The 13,445-nt window shown below is 50.5% G+C and overlaps 1 protein-coding gene across 2 annotated transcripts in view; it reads right to left on the bottom strand.

Moving 5' to 3' along the window:
- Positions 1-13,445, bottom strand: part of NXN (nucleoredoxin) — a 113,081-nt gene that overhangs the window by 4,965 nt on the left and 94,671 nt on the right. For both annotated transcript variants that reach the window (XM_030536485.1, XM_030536484.1), the window contains exon 7: positions 9,852-9,976. In XM_030536485.1, the coding sequence (XP_030392345.1) occupies positions 9,852-9,976 (125 nt within the window). The remainder of the gene's footprint in view (positions 1-9,851; positions 9,977-13,445) is intronic.

Genomic DNA, 13,445 nt, shown 5'->3' with positions numbered 1-13,445 from the left:
TGGCAGTTAGCCAAGAGGTGCTAGGCATGAGATGAGCCCATTTCTATGCTCAAACTGTAGCCCCTCAAATCCTGGACTGAGCTGCCTCAGTTCCAGCATTCCTAGAGACCAACAAATGGAGACTCACTCCAGCAGTGATTTCACACTATGGGATGGCCTGATGGAATGAGGATGGCTGAGCCAGAACACCCCGTACTCCTGGAGGCTTTGCACCATCCTTAACTGAGACAGCTGTAATGTGCGGGGGTGGGAATGACCTCCTTGAGGCCACCTGCCCCTTTGAGTTATAAAACTCAAAGAAAGAAAGGCACTACCAGCTCTGAGTAGTAGGTGGGCTTTGTTTGTACTCCTCTGCCCACAACTGTCTGTCACAAGACAAGGAGAGCAACTAAGAAAGCTCCAAGAGCAAGTCAGTGCCACCCAGGCTACCGAGATGAAAGCAAGGAGCAAGAGGTAAAGGCCCCCTTCCCTGAGAACATCAGGATGCTCCCGCCCAGCGTGTCCTGAGAGAATGGCATGCCTGCCCCATGCTACAGGATACAGCTCAGAAATCCAATCTCAGCACAAAGCCATTGTTTCTTTAGCTGCTTCAAATGTGCCCAGTCAGCTGTAGGCTACACACCAGCTTCTCGGTGACCCATGAGAGCTGGAGGGATTTGCTCTTCACTTCTCAATGCTTTGCTTAACCCACCCACCCTGCCCCAGCCAGGACATGACTATACACTCCCTTCCACCCACCGCTTCCCCCTCCCAACCACCCCCATGCACACGCATGAGAGAACAAGAGAGCTGTTAGAACAGTCGTGCACGTACTCGCATGACATACTTCAGCCTTTGCCAGCTAACACTGTTCCCTCCGTCCATCCTGTGCACAGTGCCTCCACTGCCCACTCTGACAGCAACTGATTGCAAGCCTGGGACTTGGGAGAACTAAGCTCCATGGAGGGCCAGGGCAACATGCATTGCAAGTGGGAGGGAGGCAGTGGGCACTGGGTGGAATAGCCCACGTCTGACTAGCAAACTGGTACAAAGTTAGTCACCTTGTCACCTTGATCGATCGGTCCATCAGCCCTCACAGAGAAAGCATAGATCACAACACGTCATTTGTGTTGTTCCAGCCACTCCTTCAGCCACCTGCTGGCCAGGCTGTCAGTGGCACCGGACACTTGATCAGCACCGCAGCCCAGAATCTGAGTGATCCACCAGCCGCAGCCTCAGCCTCCCACACAACGTACAGTCAACTTGTGGAACTCCTTGCCAGAGGATGTTGTGAAGGCCAAGACTATAACAGGGTTCAAAAAAGAACTAGATAAATTCATGGAGGATAGGCCCATCAATGGCTGTTAGCCAGGTGGGCAGGGATGGTGTCCCTAGCCTCTGTTTGCCACAAGCTGGGAACAGGTGACAAGAAATGGATCACTTGATGATTACCTGTTCTGTTCATTCCCTCTGAGGCACCTGGCACTGGCCACTGTCAGAAGACAGGATACTGGGCTAGATGGACCTTTGGTCTGACCCAGCATGGCCGTTCCTATGGGATTAAAGTTGCGCACCACTGCACCTGACTAGTGTTAGTACAAACTGCAATTTTCCTAATGGCCCCGCTCTTTGCGTAACCTAGTGGTCACAGTACAGGACAAAAAGCTAGAGGGTTCCAGGTTCTATTCACCATTCTGCCACTGAGTCACTATGTGGCCTTGGACAAGTCACCTGACCTCTCTGTGCCTCAGTTTCCTCCTCTGTAAAACAGGATAGTACTAGAATGAGCTGGCCAATGTATGTACATATCTGCCGTCTGCTGGATGGGATCCGAACAGAGCAATTGTGTGACAGGCTCTGTGCTGAGAGCTGCTAATGGAGATTCTCCTTTAACTCAAATGGAGCAGGGGAATCTGAGTGCTTTTGGAGCAGGGGAATCTGAGTTCTCTTCCAGCTCTGGGTATGAAGATCTAAGTAGTTGTGGTAGATCGCGTAGTACCGACCATCAGATTGGTTTCAGAACCAATATGGCTGCGGTTTGTGAAATGCTTTGTGATCATCAGACACAAGGTGCCAGAGAAGAGCAAAGAACGAATGGAAGGGTGTGAAAAGTCAGAGGTGCAGAGCCAAGTAACAGACGTGACATCTGAGCTTGCAAAAGGCCGACGCGGAAAGTACGCAAGCACACAACCAATTAAAGAATGACAATTCAACAACATATTTTGGAGAGAATCCTGGAACAATAGAGCCTCATCCAAGATGTCCCCAGATACACGCGGAGGCTGTAATGAATCCAACCAGAGCGCTGCTTGGTGGGGGTGTGTGCAGCAGGGGTTGCATTAATTTTGGTCAATGCGTGCAGGGAAATTAGAGCTCTGGGGAAAGGGTAAAAAACAATTTGTCACTGCCAGAGCTGCGGAATTACAAAGCCAGGGCTGGAGTGATTCATTTCTCGCTCCTGGCTCCAAGCACCATAGTAGGATGCTTTTTTCTGCGCTCCAGTGGCCAAACCCAGAATATGCAGCATCTGAAATTGGGCCTTTTTCCAGAGTCATTTTTTCAACAGCGGTAATAAAAAATTTGTTAGGCAGCTGGGTAGCACTGCAGAACTTAGCTGCGACCAGCCACACAAGGTAATTTATAATGCTGGCTCCCTGGTAAGCCAGGGGTTTCGAGAGCAGCCAGTTCGACGGTGGATGTGGCAGGGGAGGGATGACTGACCAGTCTCTGCGGCTTTGTTTCTGTGAAACTGCTGAGAGCCTTAGCACCGCATTTTCCCAGACGTTTCCAACCTGTGCCTCTTCCGACCTGGAACCGGCTGATGGGCCTGAAGATGAAGACGGCTCGAGAGTCACAAGAGCCAGCCCAGACGCAAGGCGTCAGGAGTTCCCACCCTTTATTTGACTGTCGCAAAACCACTGCAACCTTCTAATAAATGCCAAATGGGCCTCAGATGCGCCGGGAGAGAAGTGGGTGGCGCCCACGCAGGCCGCATTGTGAGCTGCTGAGCAGGGCCGCCGGAAATGCAGGGATGGCCACGGAGCCGGCAGTCAGAGCTATTGAAAGGTGATGAATGGGACTTTCAGGATGCTCCCCTACCCGCAGAGGCTGGGAAGCTGGCAACAGCATGAATAAGCATCAGCGTTTCAGCTACTGCCAGCAAGGAAGAGGGTTAGGGAAGAAAACGCTCCAGAGGTTACAGGGGAGGGGCACGAGCACAGCACTGTTCTACTATACACCTTTCCAACAAGGAGGTTATTCAGAGACCCCGGGCTGAGCTAGGGAGGGGGTGATGTTAGCGGGGCAGATGACCCTGTGTGTGTGGGGGGAGGTACAGCATGTGAGAGAGATAGACGTGTCTGTCACGGAGAGGAGCGCATGCCCCTGGAGTCGGGGAGGGAGTCGCAGCGTGGGACAGCAGGCTTCCCTCTGTGCACGATGCAGCTCAGGAGGGAACTGACTCTGAGGGGAGCACTAAGGGCTGGGCATGCGCACGGGGACTGGGTACACACACGTATGTTACACAGCTATGGGAAGCTTTGCAACTGCCCCATGCTCAGCAATTCCCTGGGACAGCTGCCTGCTTTGGGTACCTGAAAGGGAAACACAGACCCTTCCTCCTGGGCCCTACAAGGGGAGTCAAAGGGCACCATGGATTTTCCAATCCTTGTTTAAAACATGTTTGTAATTTTCAAGCCTACAGTGACCGGCACAGGCTAGTAAAGGGCTGACAAGATCTGTTCACACTGAGCTCCTTCCTCTGGGCTTCTAGGCTTTCTACAAACCCTCATCCTCACAGCCGCCAGACAGCTAAGGAAACGCTATCTCCACTGGACACGTGAGGAAACAGGCATGGAACGTGAACAGTCACACAGCAAAGTCAAATGCTGCGCTCAGCCACCGAAACTGCTGGGGTTGTGCTGACCCAAACTTAAGCCTAGGCATTCCCATCACTCAGCCCCTGTGCTTGCTGCTGTTTCACTGACCACACGCACCTTGAGCCACCCCCAGCAGCTTGCAGAGAAGTTATGCACGAGTTCCCACAGGCAGGATTTACCCCGCTCCTCTTGTTCACCCACTGAATGCCAAATCACTCACCTGGCCTGCAACGTGCTCTGCTAGGCACGTCACTCTGAATCTGGCTCAGTGATCCCCACAGGAGCTGCAGCTCTCACACCCAGACTGGAGTCAGCCCTTTCACCTGGCCTGCAACGTGCCCTGCTAGTCACGTCACTCTGAATCTGGCTCAGTGACCCCCACAGGAGCTGCACCCTCTCACACCCAGACTGGAGTCAGCCCTTCCACCTGGCCTGCAACGTGCCCTGCTAGGCACGTCACTCTGAATCTAGCTCAGTGATCCTCACAGGAGCTGCACCCTCTCACACCCAGACTGGAGTCAGCCCCTGGTGCCTGTGTCAGACGCAAAAGCCCCTTTCCTACACTGGCCCGAGGAAGTGGTAGACTGGAGGCAGCAGATTTCTTGGAGTTCCCTTTCTCCTGTGCACAGACAGAGCAGGGCGGCTCCATGAAAGCACGCCTGTGTCTGCAGTACAGATTGTCCTATAAAGGCTAGCCTGGCTCAGAGCGGAGCAGATTAGGGCCAGTCAGTGCTGGCACTGCAGCAATTGCTTTGGTCAGCTGCCAGCTCCCCAGGGAATAAGATTTAAGCATTGATCCCAACTCCCCTCGGTGCTGCTGGGGTGTAGCAAGAAAATAGGGCCTTAAAGGAGCACCTCTGCGCACCGCACCATGCCAGAGAATTGCTGAATGGGGTTGGACACCTGGTAGCCAAGCAAGGACTGAAAGAAAAGGCTGGTTTGCATTTGTTCATCTCTTTGCCTGCCCTGCCAAGTTTCCTGTCTGTGCAATAAATATAGAGGAGCTTAGTATTAGAAACAGCAACCAGCAAACCTCCAGGGGTTCAGAAGTTCCACCCAGCAGCCAAAAATGCAGCTGTATGTCTTGTGCGCAGACTCTCCTAGGAGTTGTGGGGCGTCCTGCCTCTGCTGCTGTATTTTGGCACTTCCACTTCTAGATGTGCCCACAAGGTGCAAGGAAGTGGGATCAGGGAAAGGAGCCTAGTTCTCCCCAGCCTTCCTGGGTTCCTGTCAGTCTCCAGGGAAGATTCAGCTCAGTTCTTCTTAGATCCAAGCCAGCTGGCCAGTTTCTAATATTCATGAGGTGACCCAGACTTCCAACACATTCTCCTTTAGTGCCAGCCCTGGCAGAGGGACTACGCAAAGCCGAGGAGTCATCCAGCTCAGAGCCAAGGCCCCACCTCAGGGCCTGACAGAAAGCTGGGGACACACTAATCTCCTGGAGTCCCCAGTTGCCTATGTTCATTTTCAGGACCATGACAGAACACCCGAGGCAGCCTGCTCAGCCCATGGAGCAGGGCCAGGAAGAGGGAGGGTCTTTGCATTGCCCTGCAGAAACCTCTCTGGCCAGCTGAGGAAGGAATCACATTTGACCAACTTCAGCCAGAGGACTGATGGTCACCTACCATGCAGAACTGGGAGAGGGTGTAAAGGGAAACCTGGTGTAGCCCTGGTGACCTAAGGACCTCTTGCACCCAGCGAGGGGGGAAAGCACGATGGACTGACAACACTACACTGAGCACAGATTCGCCCTCCCCACTGCCAGCGAGGCTGTCGCAGCATGTGATGGAGCACACAGCAGGCTGCCAGTACGTGTGGTACTCACCAGCCAGAGGCACCATCTGCAAAGCCTCTGAACAGCAGGGACACCTCTGGACATGACACCCGCCTGTCCCTGCGGCTCCGGGCGTGCTGCAGAGCCAGGGAGGCAGCGCTTCCCTCCAGGACACCAGAAGCATGCTCACTGCTCCTTCTCTAGACAGACAGAAGCTGGACCGCAGAGACACATCCATCACGGGGCTGTCGGCTCCACTTGGGAGCTCTCAATAAATCTCAGGCAGGAATGCCTCCAATTAGAGGCCACTAGAGCACACTTCATTACAGGGTCGCAGTCAACAGAAGTGGGCCAGTCTGGCTCATGCTCCAAAGGCATGTGCTGAGCAATGCATTCTCCACACACCCCCGCCCGCCTAAGCCTGACCATCCCGCCCTGCACGTTTTCTGAGTGGCTGCAGGGGTGCAAACAGAGAGCACAATTGACAAGTGCCACTCAGCTTCTTCTCCCAGTTAAAGCATCATCTCCTCTCAGGGCACTGAGTCCCCAGAGCAGCGCAGTCTGGGCGGGTGAAGCAGGGCTATGAACAATGTGACATCACTCTCAGATTCAAACACACCTTCCCCATCAGGGGAAGCCTGTAAATCTTACGTCTTTAGCCCAGTCACTGAGATGCTGGCTTTCAATTCTCAGCCTCTGAACCCTCAGTATCAGCATAGCGGTCTCTACTCCTCCCGCCCCCCTCCACACACCCCAGACAGAGGGAGAATGCACGCTGATTGCATCAAGTCCTCATCCAGCGAGGGCAAAGGCAGTAGTGGCCCCTCTGAATCAGAAATGGAGAGCTCCTGTCAGGTCCCAGCTAGGCCACTCTGCTGAAAAGCACAATACGACTGTTCCCCACCACCTATTTGCTAGAGCTCTGACCCGTCTATCGATGTCTCCAGGGAAGGGTCTCTCTCTGCTTGGGAGGTTACTCCACAGTCTCATGCGGCTTGAAAGTCAGGAACGGACAAGTCACACCAGAGTCTCGCATTGAGGGTCTCCAACCAGTTAAATCACATCTGAGAATCTAGAAAACCCTGGTTCTATCCTCAAAACTCTGCCCTGGCCCCAGGTTGTCATCTGAATACAAGTAACCTGTTCATGAAGTCAGCCCCAAGCCATGTTATGTTACCACAGGCCTAATTTTATAGGAATGTCAAAGAAAAAACTGGCACAAGAGGAGTTTCATAGCCAACAACCCCTGTGGTGCGGCGATCCTGCCCAGGGCTGGCTCTAGCCATTTCACCGCCCCAAGCATGGCGGCATGCCGCAGGGGGCGCTCTGCCGCTCGCCGGGGTCCCGGGGCTCCGGTGGATCTCCCGCAGGCGTGGAGGGTCCGCTGCTCCCATGGCTCCGGTGGACCTCCTGCAGGCGTGCTTGCGGATGCTCCACCGGAGCCGCGGGACCAATGGACCCTCCGCAGGAACACCTGCGGGAGGTCCACCAGAGCCGCCTGCTGCCCTCCTGGCAACCGGCAGAGCGCCCCCCGCGGCATGCCGCCCCAAGCACGTGCTTGGCGTGCTGTGGCCTGGAGCCAGCCCTGATACTGCCAACCCCACTTACCCATTCGTCTTAAGGGCAAAGCATTTAAAGACTGCTAGGAGCGGCACGCTCCCTTTGGCTGCTTGGAAACTTCTGGAATTTGTTTGAGTTTTATCAAATAGAGGCCTGAAGCTGGGGAGTTTGTGTTCCCAAAACGCTATTTTGATTGGTTTGTTAAAAACTAGTAGTTAGAGCCGGGGTGCTGGGAGCCAGGATTCCTGGGTTCTGTACCAGGCTCACTCAGTGCCCGTTTACTCACCTGTACACTGGGGACAAGCAGATTCATAGATTGTAGGGCTGGAAGGGACCTGGAGAGGTCATCGAGTCCAGTCCCCTGCCCTCATGGCAGGACCAAATACTCTCTAGACCATCCCTGATAGACATTTATCTAACGTACTCTTAAATATCTCCAGAGATGGAGATTCCACAACCTCCCTAGGCAATTTATTCCAGTGTTTAATCACCCTGACAGTTAGGAACTTTTTCCTAATGTCCAACCTAAACCTTCCTTGCTGCAGTTTAAGCCCATTGCTTCTTGTTCTATCCTTAGAGGCTAAGGTGAACAAGTTTTCTCCCTCCTCCTTATGACACCCTCTTAGATACCTGAAAACTGCTATCATGTCCCCTCTCAGTCTTCTCTTTTCCAAACTAAACAAACCCAATTCTTTCAGCCTTCCTTCATAGGCCATGTTCTCAGGACCTTTAATCATTCTTGTTGCTCTTCTCTGGACCCTCTCCAATTTCTCCACATCTTTCTTGAAATGCGGTGCCCAGAACTGGACACAATACTCCAGTTGAGGCCTAACCAGCTCAGAGTAGAGTGGAAGAATGACTTCTTGTGTCTTGCTCACAACACACCTCTTAATGCATCCCAGAATCACGTTTGATTTTTTTGCAACAGCATCACACTGTTGACTCATATTAAGCTTGTGGTCCACTATAACCCCTAGATCCCTTTCTGCCGTACTCCTTCCTGGACAGTCTCTTCCCATTCTGTATGTGTGAAATTGACTGTTCCTTCCTAAGTGGAGCACTTTGCATTTGTCTTTGTTAAACTTCATCCTGTTTACCTCAGACCATTTCTCCAATTTGTCCAGATCATTTTGAATTATGACCCTGTCCTCGAAAGCAGTTGCAATCCCTCCCAGTTTGGTGGTATCTGCAAACTTAATAAGCGTACTTTCTATGCCAACATCTAAATCGTTGATGAAGATATTGAACAGAGCTGGTCCCAAAACAGACCACTGCAGAACCCCACTTGTTATACCTTTCCAGCAGGATTGGGAACCATTAATAACTACTCTCTGAGTACGGTTATCCAGCCAGTTATGCACCCACCTTTTAGTAAGCCCCATCTAAGTTGTATTTGCCTAGTTTATTGATAAGAATATCATGCAAGACCGTATCAAATGCCTTACTAAAGTGTAGGTATACCACATCCACCACTTCTTCTTTATCCACAAGACTCGTTATCCTATCAAAGAAAGCTATCAGTTTGGTTTGACATGATTTGTTCTTTACAAATCCATGCTTTTCTTTCCCTATCATCTTATTACCTTCCAAGTATTTGCAGATGATTTCCTTAATTACTTGCTCCATTATCTTCCCTGGCACAGAAGTTAAACTAACTGGTCTGTAGTTCCCTGGGTTGTTTATATTTCCTTTTTTAATAGATGGGCACTATATCTGACCTTTTGCAGTCTTCTGGAATCTCTCCCATCTCCCATGATTTTCCAAAGATAATAGCTAGAGGCTCAGATACCTCCTCTATTAGCTCCTTGAGTATTCTAAGATGCATTTCATTAGGCCCTGGTGACCTGCAGGCATCTAACTTTTCTAAGAGATTTTTATCTTGTTCTTTTTTATTTTATCTTCCAAACTTATCCCTTTCCCATTAGCATTCACTATGTCAGGCATTCCTTCAGACTTCTTGGTGAATACCGAAACAAAGAAGTCATTGAGCATCTCTGTCATTTCCAAGTCTCCTGTTACTGTTTCTCCCTCCTCACTGAGCAGTGGGCCTACCCTGTCCTTGGTCTTCCTCTTGCTTCTAATATATTGATAAAAAGTCTTCTTGTTTCCCTTTACTCCTGTAGCCAGTTTAAGCACATTTTGTGCCTTTGCCTTTCTAATCTTGCCCCTGCATTCCTGTGTTGTTTGCCTCTATTCATCCTTTGTAATTTGTCCTAGTTTCCATTTTTATATGACTCCTATTTATTTTTTACATCATGCAAGATCTCGTGGTCAAGCCAAGCTGGTCTTTTGCCACATTTTCTCTCTTTCCTACCCAGCGGGCCCTTAATAGTGTCCCTTTGAAATACTGCCAACTCTCCTCAGTACAACATTCGTGTATTCATTCATGTCTGTAAAGTGCCAGGAGATCGTTGGGGGCAGGTGCTCCGGCGTGGGTGGGAGATCAGCTCACTCTTCGCAAGACATGCAGGAAGTCCCCCAAATTACTTTCCAAAGAGAAGCAGATGCTTGTGTAGCTGATAAAAATCCTGGTCCTGCAGCCCTGCCCCACACAGAACTCCCGGCCGCAATGGGAATGACAGGTCTAAGAGCCGCAGAATTGGGCCCTTCATGTAAAAAGCAGGAGAAATAAAGCCAAGGAAGTTCCTCTCCCCTCTTACCTCTCCTGCCACAAAGAACAGCAGCGGCGCCTCCTCCTCTTTGGCTTTGTACTTGGCAATGATTTTTTCTGCTATCGGCTGAATCAGTTGTTTAGCTGCCTCTGACTCCCCGTCATCCTCTGAATCTGCAGGGCGCGGACAGTGGGAGAGAAAAAGGCAACACAAGAGGGAGGTTACAATCGAATGGATCCAAAGACACTGTGTTACGGGAGGCTTTATTCCATAGAGAAAACAGGAGCCAGAACACGTGGCAGCAGCTTGAAAGCCAGTGTCGCCTTGTAGCAATTAGGGAGCAGCTGAAACATACTTTCACGTGAGCCTGGGAAATAAATCCTACCGGTGGAGCAGCTCCTGCTCCCAAAACATTGCAGCATTTGCTCTCTTGCAACGCAGGGCCAAACACACACGGAGAAGCTAGTCAGCCATTTGAAGACCAGAGAGCACGCTGACCTGACACTGTCTATCCACCTTGGGATGACTGCTCAGGCACTTGCCCACTTGTGAGTCTCTACAGCAGCAGCCCTATGGAACGAGCTGGGATTTGGCAGAGGTGCAGTGGAAAGGGATGAGAACCTCAATCCAACGCCAGCCACGAATGAAGTACCAATGCTTGGTTGGAAGGAAGAGACACAACATGTCCTTGAGCAGCAGCTAGATGAAAAGATCTCGATGTGGGGCAGGTTTCAGCATCAAAACCAAGGAAAAAACATCCCCACCATAAACTCCCCCAGACATGCCTCTTGGTAACTGTGCCACCACCGAGCTCTCAGTGGCACAGACTGCCCCTCTGCCAGCACAAGACTGACCCTCCAGCTGCTATGAACCTGGCGGGTGGTGATGCTGAGAGAACACCCCCCCCACCACAGCAGGGAGCTCTGTCTGCCCTTGAACAGAGACATGGCCCACCAGACACAGCTTCTCCGCTCCCCCGGTTCCCTTGCTTGTTTAAACAGCGAACAGCTTCCAGAGCTATCATCTGCCGTGTCTCTGTGTGTGAGAGAGCGATGGGGGTGGACTGTGATTGATTTTCTACACACAGACTCTACTGACTAAACTCCAGCTTAGCTCTCTGTGCTGTGGCCAACCTACCCCATAATCTTGTCACTTGTTCATAACTGACGCTCTGTTGAACCAAATGCTGCAGCCTAGAACTCCTCCCCCTAAGGCCTAGAGATCCCAGCCCTTTCTCCAGAGCCTGAAGCCGCCCAGAGGCTCCTATTATTTAGGGGGTATCACCCTCCTGCAGAGTTGAATCATTAAGCTATAGGATCATAAAATAAACCACAGTTGCTGCTATCCAGATGCCCCCAAATGAGAGATTCTCTGTTTCAAAACACTGGTAAATCTTACTGACTTGGGGACTTTCAAAAAGAGGGTGTCTAGTGACTGGAGCCAGGTGCTGAGGGAACTGACTCTTGCATTCTTTTCCTAACGATGCCACTGACTTGCTATGTATCCTTGGTCAAATCTCTTCGCTGTTCTGTGCTTCATTTATCTGTCTGTAAAATGTGGAGTTAATTTCCTGCTTTGCAGGATGGCTGTGACGCTTAGTGTTCAGAGAGTGTCTGGAGAAGCTTGGATGGAGAGTGCTAGCACAGTATTCATTAAACAGAGCAGAAACTGCTCCTAAAATGCTGGGTATGTGAAAGGACGTGGGATGTCTCTGTAAATGCCACCTCTTCCCTGGAACTGCTAGAGCGACAATTGCATTGTGCATGGCAACCTCAGTCTAGGCCAGTAGTTCTCAACCCGCACACAGCTGTGGTCCATGTGACAACCATACAGGTAGTGTATGTATATTGTGTGGATGTGGCTCACAGAACACAGAGAGAGCTGTATATGCGGCCCACAATGGTAAATAGGTTGAGATCAACTGGTCTAGGCAATACCTGGAGACTAAAAAGATTCACTTAAATAAGAAAAACAACGAGGAGTCTGGTGGCGCCTTAAAGACTAACAGATTTATTTGGGCATAAGCTTTTGTGGGTAAAAAAACCACTTCTTCAGTTAAATTAGAAAATTCAGTGGGCTGAATTTAGGATCCCTGTCTGCTCTGATGCCTGCCAACCAGCCTCGATTTCCACCTGGCACTCTTACATCCTGTAAGGATAATCAGGGTGTTCAACAGTGATTATGTGCAGTGCCACACAGAGCCGCTTGCCACCGTAGGATTGTGACATGATATTGCAATAGCATGGTGGTTTTATTCTGTCCCATGGTGGGTGGAGGAAATCACATCTAGGAGACCGGAGGCGGAGCATCCCCTAGCACTTCACGGGGAGCCCCCAATCGCCATCAGGGAGTCTCCTCTCCGCACATCGTTTGCCGACAGATGCTAGACAAACTTTACCCAGAGCAAGATAAAAATAAACTTCCGAGGTGTGAGTCTGTGCAGTTACAGCCTCACTCACACAGGGCCCATCAAGCTATTCCTCCCAGCAAGGAGGCAGGAGAAAGAGCGGGGGTCAGAGGGGTTTTCGCTCTGCGCTCACGTCCATGCTGGGCTCCGCTGAATAAATAATCAGAGTCAAAAGCAAAGCTGCGAAGGAAAAAAGTGAAGGTACAAAAGCCATATTATTAATGCTATGGAAAAGCATGCTCTCCATGACAAAGGGTATGGAAAGAGGCAGGGAACTCCCCCTAATCCCTCCCTGCCCCTGGATACAGCCATCCCACAGCATAATTACAACACTAACTTCATTTAGGGATGGGACAGAAAATATCATAATGCCACTATACAGATCCATGGCACACCCACACTTTGAATATTGTGGGCAGTTCTGGTCGCCCCATCTCCAACAAGATGTAGTGGAACTGGACAAGTTTCAGAAAAGGGGCAACAAAGATCAAGGGTATGGAATGGCTTCCGCACAAGGAAAGACTAAAAAGGTGATGGCTGTTCAGCAGAGAAAAGAGGAAACATGACAGAGGTCTATAAAACCATGAATGGCCTGGGAAAAAGATGAATAGACGTGTTAATTACCCTTTTTCACAATACAAAAAACAGGGGTCACCTAGTGAAATTAATAGACAGCAGGTTTAATACAAACAAGAGGAAATACTTTTTTACACAGCGGACAGTTAACTTGTGGAACTCATTGCCATGGGATGCTGTGATGGCCACAAGTATAACTGGGTTCACAAATTGCTCAGTAAGTTCAGGCAGGATAGGTCCAACACTGGCTATTAGCCAAAATGGTCAGGGATGCAACCCCATGCTTGGGGCAACCCTAAACCTGAGTGCCAATAGCTGGAAGGAGAAGATAGAGTGGATCTCTCCAAAAAATATCCTGTTCCTTACATTCGTCCTGAAGCTCTGGTACTGGCCACTGTCAGAGATGGGATACTGGGCAAGATGGACCATTGGTCTGACCCAGTATGACCGTTCTTATTTCTACCCCAGAGGAGGAGAGAACTGGTCTCTCTTGCTATGATCAGTGAGTCTACCCCTCCCTCATTGTTCCAGCAGGTTTGTGGTCTGAACAGTTTGAGCAGAGGTAGATCAAACCAAAATGCATTTGTCATTACCCATGGAAGTTCTTTTGGGATACTCTGACCCAAGAGCACCCTCCACATACTTGGTCCTGCAGGCAA

Source organism: Gopherus evgoodei, chromosome 17 (genome assembly GCF_007399415.2).
Source record: "Gopherus evgoodei ecotype Sinaloan lineage chromosome 17, rGopEvg1_v1.p, whole genome shotgun sequence".
Classification (NCBI taxonomy): Eukaryota; Metazoa; Chordata; order Testudines; family Testudinidae; genus Gopherus; species Gopherus evgoodei.
The sequence above is the reverse complement of the archived record's forward strand: the minus strand, read 5'-3'. Positions and strand labels throughout refer to the sequence as shown.